This window comes from Ptychodera flava, chromosome 12, assembly GCF_041260155.1.
Source record: "Ptychodera flava strain L36383 chromosome 12, AS_Pfla_20210202, whole genome shotgun sequence".
NCBI lineage: Eukaryota > Metazoa > Hemichordata > Enteropneusta > Ptychoderidae > Ptychodera > Ptychodera flava.
Window position 1 is genome coordinate 10,647,994 of NC_091939.1, and position 25,124 is coordinate 10,673,117.

The 25,124-nt window shown below is 37.2% G+C and overlaps 2 protein-coding genes across 7 annotated transcripts in view; one reads left to right on the forward strand and one right to left on the reverse strand.

The window, feature by feature from the left end:
* Positions 1–11,090, reverse strand: part of LOC139144965 (hepatocyte nuclear factor 1-alpha-like) — a 32,443-nt gene extending 21,353 nt beyond the window's left edge. For 3 of the 6 annotated variants that reach the window (XM_070715821.1, XM_070715818.1, XM_070715819.1), the window contains exons 1-2: positions 10,659–11,090; positions 1,819–2,018 (exon numbers count right to left, since the gene is read on the reverse strand). In XM_070715821.1, the coding sequence (XP_070571922.1) occupies positions 1,819–2,018; positions 10,659–10,978 (520 nt within the window). In that variant the 5' untranslated portion in view covers positions 10,979–11,090. Of the gene's footprint in view, positions 1–1,818; positions 2,019–10,398; positions 10,547–10,658 lie in introns of those variants that run through there. The other 3 variants (XM_070715820.1, XM_070715817.1, XM_070715822.1) reach the window with 2 other exon arrangements.
* LOC139144967 (signal peptide peptidase-like 3) overlaps positions 10,991–25,124 on the forward strand; it is a 57,806-nt gene continuing 43,672 nt past the window's right edge. The window contains exon 1 of the mRNA XM_070715825.1: positions 10,991–11,903. Within this exon, the coding sequence (XP_070571926.1) occupies positions 11,887–11,903 (17 nt within the window). The 5' untranslated portion in view covers positions 10,991–11,886. The remainder of the gene's footprint in view (positions 11,904–25,124) is intronic.

Below are 25,124 nucleotides of genomic sequence, written 5' to 3' on the forward strand. Positions count from 1 at the left end.
GGGGATTGAGTCCCGGACCTTTAATATATGAATTTGATTTCACACAACCCGGTTTCATCCATTTGGTCAACACCTTCAATACTTTTTTCATTTTGAATTGCGGCACAGACAGTAACTTTTCACTGTCTGTGTTTGTAGGGGATCTATCATAAAGCAGAATTCAGTAATAGTCACTCACTTGTTGTTTTCAATAAAAGCAGAGAAACACATTTCAAACACATTGCCACCAGTTTTATCGATACGCACATATCTTTTTCAACAGGTTTTGCAGAGACAGTCGTCTGTAGGACTGCTGCAGAAATGCCCATTTGTAGAGGGGCCGTGGAGTCTCACCCAGACCCCATCCGGCAGCCCTGCTGGTTTTTCTTTTCAGAAAACCCTGTTCTAAAGTGCCTAATCGGTGGGATCAATTGACAGATTACAATCACACAAAAGACTTCAAGCTGTTCTGTTTTCTGTGGCAATTAAAGCTAACAGGGATAACTTGTTATCTTGTTATCCGTGTGCAAACAACTTCATTGTACTGGTGAAAGTTACCACATTTGGACAGATTTGCATCTCATGAATGTTTAACGAGGGCACTGTCCAAACAGTCCCTCACTAGTTTCCCAGAAGACGGAGAGGGATTAGCAGGGTTGCCATGGTGGGAGATTGCATCTAGATCAATTTTAATTATGCTAAAATTGAAAAGTACACTGAAAATATTGAAACAGAAATTGCTACATCAGATTGTGGAGATAGTGGGAATATCAACCATGTAACCGCTGTCCCAGCACACACTGGAAATCTTTTAATTAAATATTGATGAACCTTTTCTGTGCCAGCACAAAGAGAAATTATTTGAATTTTTTGGCTTTGGCGGAAATTTTTATCTGATGACTTTCATTGATGACCAAACCCTTTTTATGAGATAAATTAGATGATAAAATTTCCTGTGCTTGTAAATTTAATTGCTTTATCTTAGTATCTGATGTTCCAACAGAAAGCTGAGGGAAAATTTACAGTTTTTGATCCTTGGTTTACAACCACACAACCACAGTCCTTTTAACCACTGTGTTTAAACATCGGATAAGTGTCTTGTAGGATTGGAAAGCTTGGTAGCTAGGTCTGCCAGCTTGGCGCCTTTACCTCACAGACTATTTCAGGCTGTTCACTTTTAACCAACTTTTTACAAATGTCAATTTCTGTCGCCTTTTTAAAATATACCTGAGTTGAATTTTTTCAAATTTTTGCCAAAATTTTGATAAAAAACTGTAGCCAGTAAACTGTAATGTCCACTGGTTCCAAAGTTTTCACAAAAATTACAGAAAACTTCATAAAAACTGGTAAAATGTTGCAGTAAAATTTTGGTGGGAAATATGAAAGCACTCAAAGGATCAACCAGACATTAGCCTCCAAATTGATCAGCTACATGTATTCGCTAAGTTTGGCCAACTATTATTCCATCAAAAATTAGTAAAGCTTTTCATGAATTGAATGAGATAACTCTGTGACATCCTCCCATCTCTAAAGGCCACTTATCAATCACAATTTGCCACTTACGGTATTTGACAAATTTTTTAACTGCCAGCCTCATAGTATCACAAAATTGATGGGCGGAACTCTAGAGGAACTATTGAGGAACTCGCACTCAAACCAGCTCAATTGCTGCACAGAAAAATTGAAATTTTGTTCATGAAGTTCTTTTGTTCAACAAAGAGGCACTACAATGAGACGCAATAAAACACCGGGTACCATCGTTACAGGGGAGATGCTTTTTATTTTTGAAAATCTTGATAGATTCTCTACATCTGTTTCATTTGATATAAAAGTACTTACGATTCATGATTTCATGCTGTTTTTTCTCAAACCATCCGTACAACTGCGCTCTTTTCACGTTTTTCATCGGTGTGCCTTTGTTCAAATGCTGTGAAAGGTGACTCTGGTTGAGCCCGGTGACATCGACCACTTCCCTCTGTGGGATGTTGTGCTGCTGCATGTAGGTCTTGATCATTTTGGCAACTTTCCAAGGATCCGCACTGTTGAAATTGACAACAAAATAAACGCTAAACAACACGTGATAAACACCAAACAATTATTTCAAGAGCCGGCCCAGTTCTACTCTGCAACTACTTTGTATATGTTGCAACAAACTTGATGTGGTAAAACTAAAGGAGATTCGTTCTTTGATACTCCCTGATATTCGACAATTGTTTCCATTTAGAGAGATACATGTATATAATCCATATGAGGGCTCTTGTGTTTAAACTTTGCGATCTGGCATTGTAGCAGATGGCCCTCTTGTGTTAAAAATATGCACAGAGAAATTTGCACTATGTGCTTTAGGCCATTTAAACGAGTTCTAAAAGGCAATGAAGTAGCGAAATTATATTTATAAACAAACACCAAAAAGTTGACCCCGCTCTCAATTTTTATTGATAATTTCAGTGAGGGGAAGTTGAGCGCTAGTAGCTGTATTCTTTTCAAAGGTTTTCTCGTTAATGCTTCTGGCTTTGTTATACTGAGTGGTTGGGTGTCTGAATGGTGTATACAGATTTACAAGAGAGGGAACATCAAAAGTTGACAGAAAAGGTCCATCTTGAAAGTGGAACAATTATGGAGAGAACATAGAACTGCTGGACGTGGGGGTGGATCTATTTCCTCCCCTTTTGCTGATTTTTAAGGTACATAAAAGGGTATTTAATGATCATGATATAAAATTGCATATAACTTTGACGATGTACTTTTCCAGTCTAGTACTGCTTTCTTCAGTCAAGACCGATGAAATCAATTTTTGTCTGAAGAAAGTCTACATCGGGACTAGTGTAGAGTTGGTGGTTTTGCAATATAAATGCAGATAAATAGATTTATTTTCAAGTGAAATCTTGTTGAGTGTCACTGTGTGAACTACCGTGAATATCTCAGAAAATGCATCTGTATTCTCTCATTGTGGCTTTGTTAGATGGTGTCAAAATCTGAGGATATTTTTCTTGTAAGAATGAACATTTTTAGAAGACATATAAAACTTCATAGCTTGGGTTAGTCGGGTTTTCTCATTGTTGAGCAATTTTCTCATAAAGTTGACATTGTTAGAAAACATGTGAAACTTCACAGCTCAAGTAAATACTTGCAGTTTCTTGATGTAATGGTAGGTTCTATGAGTAAATGAACATGTTCAGTAATTTGGGAAATATGAAACTTCACAGCTGGTCTAACTCAGGTTTTTTGATGTAACTCAAATTCTTAAACAGGCAAACATTTTTCAGAAATGTTGTTGATCTTAAAACTGAAAATCTTATTACCCTGAAAGCATGCTAATCCGGGAGTTTTTTCAACAAACGATAATTTACATTGATTTACAGAGTTGTTTGGTTTCAAAACAGACTCTCTTTCAGTTTCCTGAGCACAACTGACAGCTCGGACACAGATTTATTGCAAATCAAATAGACATTATGAAAATGTATTGTATGAAAAGTCACGATACATGACAAGTGTTAAACATTTCTGATGAGTGGCCCTGCATCGAAAATTCACATTTCAACCATTATGCTTTGACCTGCCCGCACAACATGACATTTTGGTGGACTGTTTGGCAACTACAGTTTAAAAATCAATTTGAGCAACACCCTCTTAATCCTGTATTCCCATAAGAAAAAATATAATTTTTGGGAATAAATATGATGATAGAGTTAATGAATTATACTGTAGGAGAAAGAGCCTTAACATCAAATGTAGTAAACTTCACAATGTTTGCTGATCATTCTAAGGCAACGAAAAATGAGCTTTTGCACTGACCTTACTTTAACCCTTGACCTTTAATAAATGGTTTTTTTTTTCAGTTCATTCTTTTTTTAATTAGTGTGTGAATTCATCAAAGTTTGCCGTTTACTTTGGGTGACATGGATGAAAAATTTAGAAAATATAAAGAAAAGTTGCCAATTTACCCAATTTTTCTGTTGTATGTTACAGGTAGGACGTGTTACACCTTCCTATTTTAGCTGATACAATGACGCATGTGCATAAAATGTATCATAGGACCAAATTTCATGTTTGAAATTTTATTGATTTTGATAAGGGAAATCAGAGATATTTCTACATGGGATTTTAGTTTAACTATTTTGTACAAAAATGTTCTTCCGTAAGGTAATATACCATGAATGACCAGTACAATTTGAATCGTTTAAATTTGTAGAATTCGTGGAACGGCCATATCTTTTGTAGAAGCTACGCTGCTCCATTCATCAACATGGCTTGTTTGTAAATTTTGGATCTACAACATTGCTTATCGGCAGACATCCAGGCCACGATTGGTGGATCTCATTTAATAGACTTAAAGAGGACATTACTGACAATTTCGAGGTGTGAAAATTTTCAAAGCAGGGAAAAGAGAAAAGCATTGATGCACATATGCCATTTGATACTTTGAAGACAAATCATATGTGGAAATGAAAAGACCAGAAAATTGACAAAATTTGCTCTAGTTTGCTCACATGTTGTTCCCCCATGAACAAAACGAAGCCAAATTGTTTTTCGTTCAGAGCGTATCTATCTTGTTTGTATCTTGGTTATAATCTGGCCGGCCTTTACAACCTTTGATTTGGTACTGATCATCTTTGCCTATCAAAGTGACCTGGAGACCTGGGCAGGTTGAAGGATGATCTACCGTCTAAAGAAGAGCTTAACCTGACAGACAGGGACAATTACAAACGATACACTGTCTTCTGGTATCCAAGGCAAAACTGGTAATATGCCAAAATGCTGTGGGCAAAAGTGCAAACGACTGGTGACACAGCTAAAAGGAACTTTCCCGCCAAAAATTCTTATCTATACTTTTATGAGTAATTAGTCTACAGACTCATACACTACTAGTATGCATGTCTTGTAAACTTTTGTATCAAGTTTTAACCGAGTTTCCTATTTAGCATTTTCAAACTGATCTTGACAAAACTATGAAGTGAATGAGAAAAATATAATTTATATATGAAGCACCGTTTTGCAAATGTGTGTTTTATTGTTTTTGTGAAAGCAAGAACAGTGCAGTTTGCTCTGCATGAGTTTTAATAAACTCTCGGTTGTGTGCATTACTCACTTTCATTACAAGAATCAAAATTAAAATCAATGTTAATAGAGAGAGAGAGAGAGAGAGAGAGAGAGAGAGAGTAGAAAACAAAATGCAGTTGGTTGTAAATTACACAAATTCAACTTATTTTAAATATTGCTTGTTTTGGTGTGAGATTTTTACTCACACCATTACCAGGTTTAACAGTTTGGACACAAGCACCTTGTAGTCAATTTATGAACTTGGACAGCGTTCAGCTGCACTCTGTTGTAAAAAACCACATCTCCCCACCATAAATATTTCACTGACATGTCAAATGTAAAGGAGGTTTGAAAGGCACAATTGGTGTCATAAAACAGTCTGCAGCAGTTGGGTTGATTGTTCCTTGGGTCACACACTCTCCTATGACATGGTTATAGAGAGCCTGTCAATTACTGTCGGGGTACCAACATGGGACAGCCAAGGAACAATAATTATGACTTTATTATCCCCAGCCTTTGGTCCTGAACATGGTACAAATATAGCTGGCATTTGCCAGACACTTGTAAATAACACCAGGAAAGGTGAATCGCTAAATGTCTGCCGTCCAATGGCAATGCATCTTTCAAAATGCGAGCATGCATTGGAAGGGACAGATAATTCTATTGGTGGAGCATGTATATGCATATTGTAAACAAAGCTTTTCATGTGAAAAATGTCATGAGATATTAGGTCAGGTTTTGTGGTATGTTTTGATCAATTATTCTTATTTCTTTACAACTTTAGAGTAAAAATCGTGGATTAAATTTGTTTGCAAACAACAGCTTGTCAGCAAACACAGTAAAAATGTACGTTGATGGCACACTTCATCAAATATTCCATGAGTTCAACTTGTCACCAGGCATTTTACCATCCACATTAACACGAAGGTATTTCCTAGCAGGAATAGTGATTGTCATATTTTTTTCCTGTAAAATATATGTATAGAAAAGCGTTTTTTTTAAAGGAATAAATATTACAATTTGTCCTTGTAATGTAAAAGATATTCAAGAGATGAAACAAAACAAATGTAACGAGCATTGGTATACTTATGTGTTAAAGAAGCCAAAATTACGTACGTTTGCTAAATTCAAGACGGAGTTTGGCGAGGAAAAATATTTGTCACTGGACATGTCAAGGTCTGAAAGATCCTATTTTGTTCAGCTACGTTTTGGAATTCTTCCTTTACGAATTGAAACGGGGCGATATCGAAATGAGATTATAGAAAGAAGTATTTGTAGATTGTGTGATTTAAATGCAATCGAGGATGAGCCGCATTTTATGTTTCACTGTCCTATGTATAATGATCATCGTCAACACTTGTATCACGAGGTTGAGTTAACAAATCAGGGTTTTTCCTTTTTTGATGATATGCAAAAATTATGTTATCTTATGCTGAATAATGCCAGATTAATAGCAAAATATATCAAGAGAGCGTTCCAGAAAAGACGCAACACTTTATTCAATTAGTTGACGCAGTGTATGCTGCAAATATTTCTTTCCTAAGTTTGTCACGAATGAGATGTTGATTTACATTATTTATTAGTTTTAACTCTAGGTCATTATTGTCTTCGTCCTGAGACCCTCTATAGTCCTTAATTTTGCTTTATAGTGACTTGTAAGCCCGTTGGGCTGGATGACCTCTCATAATGTATGACTTATAATCAGTTCTTTGTATTAGTGATGTCATAAGTCACTATAATAAATATAACTACTACTACTACTACTACTACTATTACACTGCAAGTACATTCATACACCGCATTTAAAAAATTCCATAAAATCAAAAACGCTGACAGCCTTACTTCAAACCTTTAGAGGTACTTTTTATTCAGCTCCTTGAATGTGTGATATTTTCATTTTTTTTCGCTTCAAACAATATCAGCAAGACGTTAAGTACTACCATGGTTCATTGTGTCCAACAAAACATGACATCATCATTCTTCCACGAAATGCAGGCATTATAACTAGTAACAGAGAATAATGATAGTACTATTTCTATAGTAATCTTAGGTCAGTTGCTTTTCCTGTTTCTGTTTGCATGCAGCCATTTTTCTCTCTCTTACTCCCTCCCTCTCTTGCTCCCCCTCTCTCTCCCCCCAGCTCTACTGAACATTAATCACATCAAAAATAATGTCAAAATGTTGAATACTTAAAAATTTGTGGCAGCATGGCATTATCAATTTATACTGATTAATGGCCCAGTCATATATTTTTGATATTTTGATATTATATTTCATGGCCAGTGTACTTGATCATGGATGTAAAAAATATCTATTTTTTACATCCATGACTTGATATAGTATTTATGCAAAAAGTCATACTTGTGGTAAACATTATCATCTAATATTGTGTCTCAAAAAGCACCGAAAGTATAGTCTTAGTAGAGTCATATCTAAATGTAATACGACTCTACATTTTGATAATTATCACGGTGATGTCCCTGTTAGAAATTTTGAAGTACTATCGTAAAAAAATGTCGTATACGACAGAAAAGTGTATGTTAAAAAGCGACATTGCAGTTTGCAAACACATGAAAAGCGGCCAGAAAATGGCAGAAACTCTATTGGATTGTGCGTACTAATAATTCCGAAAGGCGTTTTTTTGCAGAACATTGTGCACTGAGCAACACAGAGCTAAGTAAACACTGGTCCGGTAAAAGGCAAGGGCTGTGTATGGATGACTCAGTGACACCCTGTGTAACCAACGAGGGTAATTTACAATGATACGATTCCGTTGTACTCCACCCTGTACCAGTCACCTCGACAAACCTTAAAATGAATTTATTTCCACACAGGTCGATCAATTGGCTCGGCCTGGTACAGTCATCAGTGACGCGTTATCTCTGAAATTCCACCGTTGCTTGGTTTTAGCAGAAATGTATCAATTTCTAATTTGGCGAGATGAGCCATGGGCTGTCGTTCTTTTTTTTGACCCTGACCAGAATCGTTTGCGTCCATCTTGGTTATACCAGAGAGCGGAACATCTCATACTCTCTTTTGTTGTTGTCAACCAGAGTGGCTCTTTCCGCAGGCCACGGATGAATAAAGCAAATTTACAAGTACAAGTACGCTGGCAATTAAACGGTAGAGAAATGAATTTGGTTCTTTTTTTAATGATATTGACGATGCTACTCTGCTTTTTCATGGAGTACAAATTAAACATGACGGGGGATCAATGCTGAGCAACGAGCAACATAGCAGTCAGAGTGTTCAAACGTCAGTGATTAATGAGGTGCACAATTTATCTCTGAAGAAAAGTAAACTTGTGTGGTTACATCAGTCTTCAGCCACATCCAAACACCTGGTCACTTTCAAGGTCTGAACTTCCAAACAATTGTTCATCTACATGCGAGTGTAACATAGTGAATTCAAGATAACAACCCATGATGTGAATTTGTGTTTGATGTGACTCTGTTTTTTTATATATATGGCTGATCAATTCAACACTACGATCCTGCCCGCCATCTCATTCTGCAGAAATCTGATCAAATCAAATGTAATTTTTCTGCTCTCAAATTTACCTTTTTCCTTTGGTTTCTCCCAACTTACCACCAGTTTACTTTAATCGTCCATAAGTTGTCTATTCAGTTGGTACAGACAGTCAATTTTGCAGTAATATTTCCCGAAACAAAATACCATCCAAAGATTTTTTCAGACCATATGGTGCTATCTGTAGGAAGCTGCCCTCTCCCTAAATTCCTGGCAATTTATTTTTCCTTCAGGTGTCAAACAAGTTGAAAATTTTTGGCACCTGCCTATCTTTTGAATTGCAATCTTTGTTTCTTTGATAGGCTGGTGTAGTTTTGAGAGGTTGTTTCAGAGCTGTGTTATACCCTCAAATTTTTCTCGATGGTCCATGGTTATACCTGGTGCAAAATCCAAATGCCGCATGGGCACAGTGAATCCTGTATACAGATCCAGGCAGATGAAAATGCTTTCCTGGTGGAAAAATTCCCAACACCCTGGCAGTCTTGCATTTATCAAGTTCTGTTATTGCATTCTCTGTTTTTACAAATACTTATTTGTCACTGGAAGAGTGTAATTTTTTTTCCTGTGAATTTGATTTTGTTGATGTTATGGTGACTAAATTTGTCCTGTAATGTGTTGTGCACTGAAAACCACAACAGGCTACAACTTGACCAGTTTGAATGAGCCAGGGCTTCTCTACCAATACATGCTGATCAGATTATAGATAAAGACTGTGCTCCAAGCCAACTTTTGATACAAGTCAGAATTCTTTGTAATATGTGAAATTTGAAAAAAAAACATTCACTCATTAGAGTCTTTGTCACTATTTATGGCACTTCTCAGTGACATTTCCTCACCGATTCAATGAAATAACTTGCATTGCATAATTCACACCAAGCTAGGATAACACCTTCGTTGATCACTTATTTTAAGATGCATGGACAAACTGAAATTGTTCAAAGTTCACGGGTGATTTCTGCCCAAAACTTCTTTTCAACTTCTCTTTTTCAAATCTCGCGGGGTACAGATTATTAAAACGTAAGAATTACCATTAACCACATATTAAGTAACCTGTTAAGATCTCTGCAGATATTAAGATGTTGAAGTTTGACAATGTGTGAAATTTTGACAATGTTTGGTGAGTAATTAATGTAAACCTTTGGGAATAATCTACCTTAATACAGTAAATCATGATTATATATTAGCCACTGCGTTCTGAGTCCTGTTGATTATTCATCTCACTCAATTAATTTACAACTGTCTCTTAGACGTTCTTAGAAACTTTTCTAAGATGGTGGGAAGTAGGCAAAGGGGCCGCACAAGAGCCACATTTCGTCTTCTTTTCGCGGTTGTTTTTCACATGCCTGCGTAGAGACCCAATTATGTCGATATGTTATCTATTTGCTCATCTCTTACGTTGTGCAGCTGCGCTAGGTTGTACCTGGCGCGATAACTATTCCCCTAAAAAAAGCGAGTGTCGCGCCCGTATTCCCTGGTACGAAACCCACGCCGAAAAAGTCACGCCTTGGGAGAACGCGTCAAATATGTATATAAACGACGGTCAACTTTTCTGCGTATTTCAACAAATGCGTTCGCTTACACAAAACGATACTTGACGACAAGCGATTATGTCTGTGTAAATTTATCCTATAAGACGCACACACAAAAATATCAATGAAAACCGATACTTTTTGTTCAACAAAAGAACGTCGGCCAGTGCGCAAACAAATGAGCATCCACGTTCTGCCGGAGAGAAAGATGTTCGAACTCAAGTGTGAAACAGAATGTTTAGTACTGGTTTATGGCCGACATTTACACCTTTGCTTCGTGCGCAAGACTACTTTACCACCCATGAAGAGACAATGTATGTACCTACGACAGGTGCTATAAGCGCCATGTTGTTTTTAACAGCTTTTCCGCCCGGAAACCGACTTTCCGTCGTCGAACGTCCACCAAAGAAAGTTTCATGGAAAGTTGTCGGTCCAAGACATTGGTTACACTTCCACTAGATTATGTTAATAGAACATAAAATTTTGGCGATGACTTATTAAAGGAAATAAAGGGGTAATGAGTAACCAGAGGTCACGGGTCGTAGAAGTAATAAAAGACGTTAGAAAACAACTCTGTCTTACCGTAGTAGTTGGTCTTTGAGACTGAGTGCGCTTAAGCCATCGTTGCCACTTTCCAAAGTTTCAGAAACTCTATCATCGTGGTTTTGTAAGCTAACGACGGACGAACTTTCCTCGGCTTCGTTACTTTCGTCGTCATTTGGTTCTGAAATAGGACTTCCATTTTGCAGCTCGTCGCCTTTCACGATTTCCTCCTCATATGTAGTTTCTGCCGGCGAAAAACACTGGATCTCATTGATTAATTCTTCTTTGGTGATGCCGGAGTTTAGCAAAGAGGCAATCAACTCTTTTTGTAAAGCTGTTAGCGTGCCTGGTTCACACATTGTGCATGCGGTCTACTGCGGGACACGTTCGCACAATGGCCCTGTTGAAATGGTTTTCACGTCTTATGCTGGGCGCGATCAAACCATTTTCAGTTGTCTTGTGCAAACAAATTTGCAACGAGCATGTGTTTGTTTACAGAGCTATTCCAGCGCCAGACGAGATGTCGCACAGTACCTTTGACCCATAAAACAGCGCCCTCAGTCGTTGCAGTTAGTTGCGCTTTCTGATTAGGTTTTTGAAAAATTGATTTCATGTTACTGTCCCGCTGAGAGGTAGTTCAGTTTATTGGAAAGTACCATTGAATCAGTCTGGTAAAATTATTCCATAAAAACAAAATTATCGGCAGAATTTAGAGCAGAAATACGGCTTTAAGCAATGCAAAGAAAATGTTGCTTAGGGGGTCAGTGCGCATGAGCAAAGTGATCATAATAACATCTCACCACCAGCGAAGAGATCTCTATTATTAGCAACAAACAAGATTACCTCTGCGTGCGCATCAAGGTGATGTGAGATTTTCGAGCTAAAGTCGGCCCTTTGCTACATTATTTTTTGTGATAAGGCCTTTCCAACAAATGGACAATGATAGAGAACTCTGTATGACCACGGTTGGCAGAAAGAACTTGTCGTAGGCGACGGTTAAGTGTTGCTTTTTTGCAACTGGGGTTTGCTCAGAGACCATACCTAGCTGGTGTACCAACAACACAACAGTGAGTGTGCACATATACATTCAAGGCGCTTGTAAAGGCTTGGACATCCCCAGGCTACTTCCGCCGTCTTTGTGCGTATTCATCGTGGATCTTTTTCGCGTATCTGCTGTTTTGTGGAGCAGCACATTCTTTGAAAGGATAGTCGGGCAGATCAACACGAAGAGTGTTTGCCGTTGAAGGAAAATAGGACACAGCCAAAAATGACTGAGTACGAATGGTAAGTACGAGTTGCAACTCAACTCGATTCGAGGCCACAGTTCAAGTGTACACCCTATTGGGTACCTCACTGAGACTTAACTTCCCGACCAAGGCGACAGACTTAGCTACCCTTCGCACTCTTTAGACAAGTTAGTAGACGCTGAAACATTTTGACGACAAACTTAAAAGAAAAATTGGCTTGAATGCCGTGTGTAGTACGTATGTTATGTTTTCAACGAGAAACTGTACAACACGGTGCCCCCACAAAGGTGAGGCGCCAGACACCGTTTTGGATTACCGCTGTGTGTTCATTAATCTAGGTATTTACAGCAATACAGCCTTGGGTTTTTATACGAAGCCCTTTAGTTTATAGTCTTTATGTAATTCATAAACAGATTACGTCACGAACTGCTTTTGGGGGTGTTCAAAATTTCTGTAAACCATGAACGAAATGACACATCTGTTTTATGAAAGCAAAGATGTGGTTACCATATTACAGTAGGAGAACAATGAGTTTTTGTTTTTCTTCTAAAGAATTTTCCTTGGTCCGTTTCTAGCTCCATGGTTAAAACAAATCAAAAACAAACAAAAGAAGAAGTGTTGAGATATTAGCAATTTTAATTAGATGATTGATATTTTAACAAAACAGTTGTGAAGTAAATGTGCAACTTTACACCACTGTACTAGTGTACTTTAATATAGAACAGTCTCAGTGTGAGCTATTGTTTGGCCATGCAAAATACGCTTTCAGAAAGTTGTATGAAAAAGCCTATGTGGATGCTTGTCTTTAAAATGCTCACAGCCTCTTGTGTACTTGCGTCCACTCTCATCGGAGGTTCTGCTCTGTAAGTAACTTACAATATCAACAGTGACCCTGTGAGTGACCTCACAAGTTGATAAGGGGATTTAGATTTGTGTTCATCAGGGGGACAGCCTTATGTGCTGTTGTGTTTTAAAATTTACGCAAAGTGTCACCATAATTCAAAAGTATTACCACATGCACCCAAGGCTTATGGTCCTGTACACCCAATTTTGAGGACATACTGCACTGGCCATCAAGGCTTGTGATCAGACACTTGAAATATTGAAGGCCGAACATGGGACACAAAGTTGCTGGCTTCTTTGTTATGCTAATTTACATCACAAGGTCGACAACATAGATTATCAAGTCTATTGGCAGCATATGTACTTCTGATAAGTGCATCTGATCCCTGTATTATGCTCACAAGGATTGCAGTGTGAATCTAAAATTGACCAAAATGTTGCCATAGCCATAAGCTTAGACACAATAACATCTGAAATTATGGTATGTCAATACACTGCCACATGAGTGTCAATAAATCTTTTCTTCTCTGATATGTTCAGCAATCTGTCATATCTCCTGAAGCTCGATGTCAAAAAATTGTGGGGTAGTACTGTGAAAATACCAATGGCATGTTTTTGAATTTTTCAAATATTTAGGACATATGTGCATGTGTTGTAGTATTCCCCCAATGTGTCAAAAATTTTTGTGTGATTGAGTGAAATATGGTGAGTTGCTGCCACTGTTTTCTGTCATAGACATTGCATATCTGACGTCATATTGCAGTAATCTGTTGTTTGAACAGTGCGATGCGTGAAGAGGGCTCGACAAATCTCAACTTTGATATAGTTTTCATTATCAGCACATTTACTAGTTGTCCTGTATTTAACCAATTTCAGTTGTTACTCAAAATCAGCTTGAAAATCAAGGTACCCAGAAGATCACTTTGATGCGCACCATTGTGATACACATCGATGTTTCTGTAGAGGGCAGTACCCTGGCAAATTTACATGGTTGTCCTAGTAATGTTTCCTGTGTTTGGATCCCCTTTCTATGTTGATGCAATCTTATTGGGGACAACAACAATAATACAAAGGACCCCAAACCACAGTAAAAATATCATTATGAAGTTGGGTAAAATCGCCATGTTTATGTATACGTATGTCTTGGAATACCAAGTCAGTGAAAATCATGTTAGTATATGTTGAATATGGTCAAGTTTGTTACGCATGGAAGATTTTATACTGAATTTTGTACTGGTTTAAACTAACTTTACCTTCAAATGAGAGATGATTATGGCAGAAAAAGAGTCAAGGAACTTGAATATTGTATGGCTCTGTTTGTGCATGGACATCTTCCCCTTCTACTATCTATGTTTTGTCAGGGAACTTCTCAGTCCTTTCTCTACCTGCATGGAGAAATAAAATCTTGTCTGACAAAAATATTTGTCACTTATTACAAAGATAATAGATATCGAGAATTACTGTGCAACTTTCTAGAAATAGGGGAAGGCAAGTACCAACACCAACAAGAAATCAAAACATGGTCCATGAGAAACAACTATGGGTATTTGTGAACATTTAACTCAGAGCATGGTTTAAAAGCTAGATGGTTCAGAAAGACAATCCACTTTGTCACAGTCATTTGACCATTGAATATTAATGCTGAACATCAGTATGTTGGTTAATTTGCATAGAAAGATTATATCATTATGCCCACTGGTCACCAATGAAAACATAATATAGATATAGTGCTACTTATTGTTCAGTTTGTTTATATAACTGTCATCTGCAGTACATTTTTGTACAGTACAAAGATGTGCCATGATGACAATCAAAACAAAGAAAATCATGATGCATTCATGAAAAAATATTTTCCCAGGACCGTGGTCAAGTGTTCCTACTATGGCTAAATTAATTGCTTTGACAATCTAATCAATGCAAAGAATATCCAATAAAAATGCAAATTATTCAAAGATCAGTAAGTGACATGACTTTAATTGATCTAATGTATCAAGTGTTATGATATGTTAATACTTTCAGCATCAGATTTTGGACTATCCTGCTTTTTTGAGTAAAGTATAAGAGCCATCCTTCCCATTTCCTAGTACATCGGTTTATACTCAGCTGATCACCAGTACACCTGCTTTGAAATTGCTTGAGTGGGTTACATTCCTTCTTTCAAATGTTGTCTCGGAATGGTGTCAATTCAGAGGTATATAGTGAACCAGGGGACAAGTTGACGTTGAGTGATACTGATACACTTCATAGAAGACTCTGTTTGGTATGATCTGTTATCCAATGGAAGTATCCTTCATACAATTTCTGTGACTTTCATGACATTGCTCTTTTTTCATTTTGCACCCCTGTGCATGTCCCATAGTTCTACACTGTATATAACCAGGAGCTTTTAGATTTAAAAATAATTATGTTTTTTAATTTTGAACAACACTCGATGACAATGTATACAAAAACAAAGATTTTTAATATTTTCTCCACAAGAGTTGATCTTCTGCTAAAAAATAAGAAAAGTACATAATAGAATGGCAAAAGTTGAGTACCATGGTAAGATTGAGACTTGTATTGTCCAGAATAATTTTGTCCTGTTATAATTAGATAGTTAATTAGGAAAGTAAATGAATAAATAAAAATAATGCATTTACAAAGGCACTAATTAGTGCGACAAAATTGATTAACATAGTTCATATTATCTTTAAATTTCTGGCAATTTGAAGTTTCACAAAATGGCAGAACATGTTATTGTAACGTTACACAAGTGAATAAACATTCATGCGTTCAACTAAAGCATTCACAGTTGCCTAGTCCCTTCAGAAACCAATATGAAACACTTAGTATTCAAAATGTAGTGACAGATTTTGTCACAGTCAAATTAATGGCCCTATAGTTTTTTTAATGTCAGCAGAAACAAGCAGAAACACTGAGCCTTGGATTTATGATAATAACACATTTTTTTACGTTGAAAGCTGAATAACTCATGGTGATATGTGGAAATTAGCTGTCAGTATGATATATCGTAGCAATAATGACTGCTGTGACACGGCACTGCATCAAATAGTCAATGATTGACACATCATTACGGTGCAGTTACCTCAATTTTTCATCAGCTGAACAAGGTTTGTTGTTGTACAAGATTGTACATGTATGTGTCAGCATGGGTAAAATCTTGTTCTGGTGAAATCTATTTTGACCAGGGTTTTGACATTAGCATTGGCAAGACTGAAAATGGACTGAGACACGCTGGACAGTATTGAAAATTAACACAATCCTAGGTGGGTCAGGCACTTCAATAAGATGCAGAAGTCTCCCTAGGAAAACCCCAGTGTTTCCATACTGAGTATTGACCCAGCATGCACCATAAGTATGATTCTTTTAAATTGTCCAGCGCACACAGTGTGGCAGAGACATTTAAATGATTGATAAATGAAGTCTGGAGTGCTCATTATGGTGGAATTTTTGCCTTTCATGAATGATATATGCTGTAGCTGTGCACATGCGGCAATTTGTTCCAAATAACATCAAATTTTCAGGGTTAATGCTGTCGCCAATATAATAGGTATGGCGTTCATGATAGATAATGATTTATGCATATCTTACGTTTTGGTCGTTTAGAATTTTGGCGGTAGACAGTACCAGTAATAGTCAAATATTCCAAACCCTGCTCACGCTAAATGTAAATGCCATGAAATCAAGATAAATTTCATTATTTGCATACAATATTTCATGGTCACAATAGTCTATCAATACCATAATACGACAATTCTGAACTTGAAGAGGTCAGAGCATTTGCAACATTTATCATTGATAGTAATGGGTCATCGATGATTTATACGCAGTATTATTGTAAACGTGTTGGCAACAGATGGACTTTCCAAAATGTTTGGATGTTCAATATTTTCTTCCCTCACAGTCCATATATAGTTGCAGTTGCACGACTGAAAGCAGTTAGAGGCAGGCCAGAGTTTTTGCTGTGAACTGGGTGACCGAATTGCGTCTTTCCTTTCACGAATCCAGTCGGTACACTTTCATATTATTTATATGCCTGGTATCTCTTTCGAGGTGGTACGCTGGCTTGTGTGAACAAGAAAGCTTTTCATGAATGTAGGCTGTATGGATGTGTTTGAGTTGTAAATTCAAAGGATTCAACAATTGCTGTTGAATAGGGTTAATCAATGTGATTTCACAGTTCACTTGAGCCGAAAACAAAGAACGTTACTTTTCCCACAGCCCATAGAACTGAAGTATTTTTGTTTTCATTACCTAAGTGATCAGCATAAAGTTATTGACTTTTAAAGATGGCTGCCGTAGTCATACTTGAAGTTGAAGCCGGTTACCAAAGTGAATGGGATTACTCAGAGTCACATCCTTCCTGTATCACAAAACACCAAATTGCAGGACATTTGCCCATATCTCAGAGGAGTTGGCTTTTACATCCTGCCGAAGTCCACTGTTAAGAGATGGTGTTGATACTGTTAAGGAAGTATGCGCCTCGAAAGTGAAAGACTATAAACTTTTGCTCAAATTTTCCTGAATGAAACTTTCAACCATTCTCCTACCAAATTGATGATAAAAATCAGAGGTTACTCTGCAAAGTGTGGATCCAGCTAAACAAATGACACAACATTATACTACATCTGAAATTCAAAATGGCCACCATCCATTTGTTAACTCTATGGGGAAAATCAAATGTTGGATTTTTGAAAAACTTAAATTGTGAGTATTTTCATTTCTCCAAGAGCTTTAAAATGAGCCCCCACAAGTTGTAGATCAGAAAAGAGTTGTAGAAATTTGAGAGTCTGAATATCTGTCCCCAGCGCATTTTACCTTAACACACCATTGCTTTCATGTGGAGTACAGTACTACTAGTTCACAAATGATTTACCCATTTGTCCAGTCTGCAGGAGTTTGGAATGACTTTTTCCTTCAATCAGATCATTGCCTTCCAAATTTGTCAATCTTCTGTCTCACAGAAGTATTACATTCGGAAAAAGTTTGATGTACATTGTGACAAAACATGTAACATCTACCTGGTGCCTGGTATGCATAGATCCAGTCTGAATGACGCTGCATGAGATAATTTTAGCACTATTAAAAGGTTTTATCTGTTGTCAGACGACAGTTAGATTGGGATTGATCAAGCTGGTACCAAAACAGAGTGGATTGTGTAAAACAGGAAGCATATATTCTGGATCATACTGTGTTCAAACATAATAATTCAAAAAAGACATTGTACACAGCTCAGAATTGACAGTGTTTATCGGTGGCGCGATAATAATATTTCCTCACACTTCACTCAAAGAAAGTAACTAACTCTACTCATTGGCACCAAAAATCAAGAATGAAAATCGGGGGTCACCAAGCAAAGATTACAAGAACAGAAGCAAATTAAATGTCAAATTTAATGTTCAAAATTCAAAAGAGCCGTTTTACTGTGCATTTTAGCTGTATGGGAAAAATGTAAATTTTCAATTTCCACACATAAAAGAGGTGAAATTGTTTGTCCTGACAGGTAAGTGGCAAAATTAGTCTTCACAAACTGTGGACTGGAAAAGAAAGTAAGATTTTGTGAGTCTTAATCTATGTACTTAGTGTCAGTTCTTTAACTGTATTCTGTGAGTCTACAAGACCTATCAAAGACTATGGACATGATGTACCAATGTCTGGTGAAGAAAGGTGTAGGAAAGGCAATGGCTTGCTCCAATACCCTCTTTGTATGATGTCCAAGTGCAAGAAGATATTCCCAGGAAAATTCTTTGAAATTTATGTAAGGAAGGGGAAGCCAGATGTCCTTTATCAGTTTGTACATGGTTACTCTACCCCAGGTGGTTAGTAGTTGTACATGTGTGTGCACATTACATAGTCAGTCAGTGAAATCATAGACCCTCTGAGGGTCTATGGTGAAACCAAGATCACTTTGTTAGGGTGCAGAAAGTGGAGACGTTCATTTGTGCCAGGCTAGAAAATAAACGTGAAAGATTCCGCCATTCCTGATACCCCAACAGCCATCCCGGTTATTTGATTGTTCCAGCGTTCTGCATTACTCATTTTGGCCTACAAGGAAGTGAGGGAGACAATCATCGATGGGAATGGACAATTTACATGCCAATCCACCAGGTCATATGTGTTTTGCAAAGAGTGAATGGAGAGTGGATTTGCATACATAAGACAGTAACAAAGTCATCGTATGGCAGGTTGTGTAGCTGTCAGTTGCATATTCCTCCAGTAGTTGAGCCAACAGTTTGTATTGATATCACTGCAGTCCTTCTACACGTGTTTAGAAACTGATATAAGGCTGATTTCAGTGATTGGAACAGGAAAATAAATGCAGGGTGGATCTGACACCAAAAACTGGTTTTAGTCCCTATAATGGTGTTCTGCTATTATGTATAACTTAAAAAGGATGAGGTTGGAATCGTGTAATTTGCTTAATCACTTATTTTGCCAATAAACTTCTTTGTCAGGTTATTAATTGGCATGGAAACGGGGATATTCTAGCTGTATGTGGCCCTATATTATTGTCTACGATAGGCAATGTTGACCTCCAGTTGCACTTTCATTACACAGGTCACTTGTGCAGTATACACGTGTAGACACTGAAGAACTGTTCAGAGAGCAATCCGTGGTTTTCCAGGGATAGCCAAGTGTTCAAATGATCCTGTGATTAAAACAAAGAAATATGCAAATCATGTATTGATTGAACTAATTTCTCTCTAATGATATTAAAACTGGAGGGTGTCACCAGCTTATTATGACTTCAAAACTAGGTCAGAATTAATGCAAGTATGATGCTTTGTTATAAAGCTACAACGCGCCATGCAAGCAAAGCAGATGAAATTTGATCAAGGCAGCTGAGAACTGGCAATTCTATCCGTGAATCAGGAAAAAACATCTTCCCATAGAACACAAAAAAAGAAGCGGCTTTCCTTTGGATCAAATTTCGTACCTCTCCTAGTCTGTCAATACGCTGTTGCCATGGTGATGAACACGTCCTCTGCCACATCATCTTTTGATTCTCAAATGCCAGGAAATTAATTTCCTGCTGGCCCTACAGATTTCAAGCCTGTAAGTAGCAGTAAGACATCCCAAGGCATACATGAAGGACAACCACAATGTGTCATCTTCAATTTATCCTGTTCTTCCAGCGGATAGTCATCTTACTATTGTTTCCTGGCCTTGCCAAACAAAACACATATTAATATCAATAGATATTTGTCACGTCAAATGAAAATTTGCAGAGCTGATATATTCCAGGCACCTGGTAATCGCTGATCACAATGGTGAACGTGTCGTCTTTCTTGAATCGTGTAATTTGATTATTCTGCTCTCAATAGTTTAATGAGCACAACTGAGTGGAACGTACCACTGCTGTGGAAACTGCAAAGTAAAAAACACAGTGCTTGGAAAGCGGTCTTTCAATTACTTACTTGCAGGAATCTTGCAAAACTCTCCCCGATTGATAAATGTATTTACCAAAGCAAGTATAGGTAGACCAGGTGAATGAACAATGGTAACCTATGAGGTAAACTTTGAAAATACTGCAAATTATTCCTTTGTGTGATGGCCAGTTGATACTACAAAACATTTTTGCTGCAGTCTTGCAAGGTTGCTCATGATAGGTTTATTTTTCCATGATATGTGAGACTATTCAGTGAATTTAAACAACAGGTGTGTAGATCTTACAGCAACTATTAAACATCATATCATCTGAAGTGCAGCAGACCAGTCTTGGCAGTTACTGGGAATCCGTCTCCAGCGGAGCATGTACCGATGACAATTTAGCAAGCTTGTCGAGATGGATACATTCTACGGGGGTAAAAACCCAGCTGTTGCTGATCTTAGAAAATTTTAAAATAAATTTAGCCAATAATTTTCCAAAGTGTCATCTGATGCCTTTCAGTGTGATGTGTCATTTGCAGTGTAAACAGAAGACAAGTACTGTTATTGGTTGCATAAAACAAAATTTCAATTCACCACAGTCACAGCAGGCTTGTCTGTTATCCTTGTATCCTTTGGCTTAATAGAACAGAATTCTAATTTTCAAAATTGCTCATAAGCATATAAGCATAATGTCTCCATCTTGAATTCTAACCTTTTAAGGAATGAATTATTTATATGTTTGGAATTTGTGACCATTTCTCATTGACAAGAATGTGAGAGTTGTCACCTGTAAAGTCAATTTTTTAAATATACCTCAATTGTGTACTTGACTAGTCCAATCAATCATGAGAACAGTGTGAGGGATAAAGCAATTTTGTCTCAAGAGGAAACAAATTTTATTTTTCACATCTCGTTGTTACTTATACTTTATTTTCATCGCAATTCATGCCAGGGGATACCATTTGAAACAATGAAGATAATATAAAATCACATAGGAAAGAGTGAATGTAGATGGAAGTGCATAAAATGGTACTGTAATAAACTGACCTACTTGTTGAGGTTACTCGTCCACGTTTCAAGCCAGCAGAAATTGGGTCAATAAAAAAAAGGTTATTCATCGTTTCTGTCCAAAGTTGCTCATGGAATTGAATCCTGCCTAGAAATTCTGCATGGAAAATTATTAAGGGGAGTGTGTGATGACATTCAGAGCCATACAGTTGTTTTGTACATGTATGATTCCAAGAACCTGTGGTGTATTAGCAGTTGTTAGCCTTTCACTTTCAAAAACATTACATGCATACATTTCTGATCTTTGTGAATGGTAAATGCAGACTCTGTAAAGCAACAGGAAAAACTGGCCAGCAGAGTTAAGACGATCCTGATGAAACGGAAAATGTTACGCAGCCAGTTGACCTATTGACCTTGTTTAGTTTCCCAGTCTCTGAATACAAACAAATCCAACCTACTGACTGCTATTCTGTGCCACCATAACACATCATTTTCAGTTTCTACACATCAGTTTCAGTTTCATCCTAAATAATTCAACGCTGGTTATGTAGTGCCTTCTGAATATCAATGATTCAGCCAAGCTTTACATAAGGTGCAATAAAATCTTGAATTTCTAGATAATTTCATATGTACGTTATGACAGATTTACACACACACAAAATGAACTGAATGTCCTCTCATACAATAGACTCTAGAACAACTACCCGCAGTTCAAGTCCTCAGTCAAGGCTGTAATATAAATATCGATGTTAATAATTGACATGATTCTACACCCACACACTTAAAACACTAAGTACGGACTTGATCATAGTGTAATGTGAAAGAAAAGATGAATTTCACTGCAAATAGAAATGGTGAACTGATTCTTGTAAGTGTATTACTTGTATGTTTTCTCAAAGTTGAAAGGGAGAGAAGAATGAGAAATACCTATTGTCATAAAAATTGCCCAAAGTGAGAATGCTTTAAATATGCAAATTTGGAAACATACTAGCAGAAAGTTCACCTAGAGTTCATGTTATTATAAAATATTTGTATTCCTTACTGCAGTATGTAAGTACACAATGTTTGAAATACTGTCCTTTTACTTATAAAGACTAAGTCACTTCTTGTGCTAGGTATGACAGGGTGCAATTGCAAATGGTAAAATAAATGTAGCATGTTGGGGCAGCATTGTTGATGTGGAAAAACAAAAGATACAAGTGACTGACAGACTCTGACATAATAGGAAAACACTGCTACTTGACACATAATTGAATATGAAGCTGCTTTATTCTTGACAATTCATGCCTGGCCAGGTGTCAGTTATTTGACTCGTACAATTCTAATCAACGGAAGTGTATTTAGTTATTTCCGTTCAGATGAATTTTATCGGTAATTTAATCAAGATTGAAATGAATAGCCTATTTCTGCACCGTGCGGTGTTAAGTCAGCATTCACACTGTAAACCTTAAAGTAAACTGTGCCATTATAGATTTGAAGTTAATTTGATGGTTTCAGGCATTGTCGTGTAGAAAATAATCCAAGGAGCAGTTACTTGTGAAAAGCCTTTAAAATGAAAAAGTGAAAAAAATGTCAATAGCGCTGGTTGTGATTGAAGATTTATCACTGCATGCATTTTCTGCAGACAAATTTGGACAAAAAATTTTCTTTGCGCCTGTGTTTTCAGGTTGTGGTCGGATCCGTGGCATGTGATTTCTTTAACTTGAATTGTGACATGTAACATTATGATTTCTTTAACTTGAATTGTGACATGTAACAGAGGAAATAGAGTGTCATCATGTTAGCTACTCTAGCATGTATTATTGCATCAAGTCAATTTGAGAAATTCAGACAAAATGTTTATTATTGCGTTTGACACGTAATGATGGAAACGCGATGTGACAAATGTATCTGCAGCATTTCTTGATTAGTGATACATTTATTTTGAAATGTGATTTTGGCAGCAGTTTTGGATTTCTTGAGTCTGAGTAGTGATACATGTATTTTGAAATCATTCCTTTCTTAATGCTTTGTGCAACCACAGGTAAGAACTTTTCTGCCTGGTTGTCTGTGATACCACCAATAGTCCCAGAAGAGCAAGGAGCACTGTTTTTGGTCGTCATTTCATACATTTTTACTGAAATTTCCAACTTTTTACAATACATCCCTCTAGACAAGGACGTACTTGTTCCTTGTGCTTATAGCAACCACAAGCACAATCCCGGTTCATTTTATTGTCAGTCATTATTACAGCAGGCGTACTAGTAATCGGCACACCAAATTAGGTAATTACCCAGCAACTTGGCTGAGAACTTTGCTATATGACCTGGTATTTACATAAACATGTCTGTTTTATTGTCTGAAGACTGATAAGGAATCCACCAAACTCAGCAGGCAGCTTACTCCACTGAGTAAACTGATATGTCTATACTAGAACAAACCATTTCTACAAGCCTCCTGTTCTTTGGAGAGTTTTGAAAGGGAATGAAATATTGAAGAGTGCAAAACACAATTTGTTGACGGTATAATTCAAATACAAAAAGAAAGACAGGACACGAAATGACCACAAAAGATCATCATTTACACTCTACAATATTTCATCCCTCTTTCAAAACTTTCCAGTGTAAAATTGTTTAAAAACTCCTATGGAAAGAAATTTTCCATTCTGATTTCTATTTTTTGATTCGGTTATGAACACCATGATAGAGAGGAGTACAGGAAAACTCTGTATCTGTGCTACTTAAGCATATCATAGTAAATAGGTACATCAAAATGAAATAGTAGATTGTATATCATTCTGTCAATGACAAAGCCTTGTAAACTGTATGGACAATATGGCTGACCAGCAAGTCAGGTCCCTCACAACAAGTGAGGTCCCTATGTTGGAATGTCAATTTGAAGCAGGTCAAATCAAATACAAGTGCTGGTTTTAAACCCACTTTCCTTTCTGACTGTCCCACACAACGTGTCTGTTTTGATTGCTTTAATACTCTGAGCAGGCCTAACCTGAGTTTTCTGAGTGTTTACCTTAAAACTTTTAAGTATGCCCTCTGAACTCCTCCATAATGACACCACTGGCAATAAAAGGCTGACCAACAGGAGAACGGGAAGGGTGCACAGAAAACAAACCCTAGAACAACAGTTAAATGCTAAACACTGAAGTGTTGCAGTAAGGAATTCAGAGTACTACAGTGCACGGATGTAAAAAAAAATAGACATCCATGCACAGTGTGAATGGATGTGAAATCTCACCTCAGAGCAAGGTGTGTAAGCCTGAAAAACAGAAAACACAGTTCTTAGTGTTGTGATTTTTCATATCAAGGGTGGCTACAATGAATCAGCTCGTCTACATTCTCATTATACTAGTATAAAGAAGATTTATATTCAGCTGCATTTTGATTGATAAGGATTAAATTTTAAGACAAATATGCATCCGTCTTAATTGTTCATTTTGTGGTTAAAATAGTGCAGTCATGGTATTGCTCAAGGTCACATGTGACAAGAGTTGTTATTTTATTTGTAAAGGATAGGACATGAAATGACAACAAATGTTATCTGTTGAGTACAGGCAGTGGTGATCTTAAATTGTTTACTCTCAGTTTCATTAAGCGACTTCCTGAAACCCCCCAACTTATATTTTTATACATAAGGCTGCGTTCACAAATAACGATTAGGGGGGGGGGGGGGGGGGGGGCTGGAGGAATTTCGATTGAAATCTTATTTTTTTTAAGATCCCCCCCCCCCTAAGTACCCCAAAAAAATTTCAAATGCCCCCCCTCTATATGGTCAAAATTTTTCAAGTCCCCCCCCAACTATCACAGGCCCGCATATTTGTAAAGGATGTGAGCGCAGAAAAAATAAACATATTGCGCCGTTCCGCTCACAGGTGTTCAACACTACCTGTATTAGCACTTTCTATAGTCATATTCTCAAGGCAAGTTCTTTAAATGCATCAGTGATTTTTTTAGATTTATTGGTCTAAAAGCCAACTTGAGTTAATCCAACTCTGGCCAGGTCAATTGCTCCTGCTGAGGAGCACACAAAATGACAATCATGA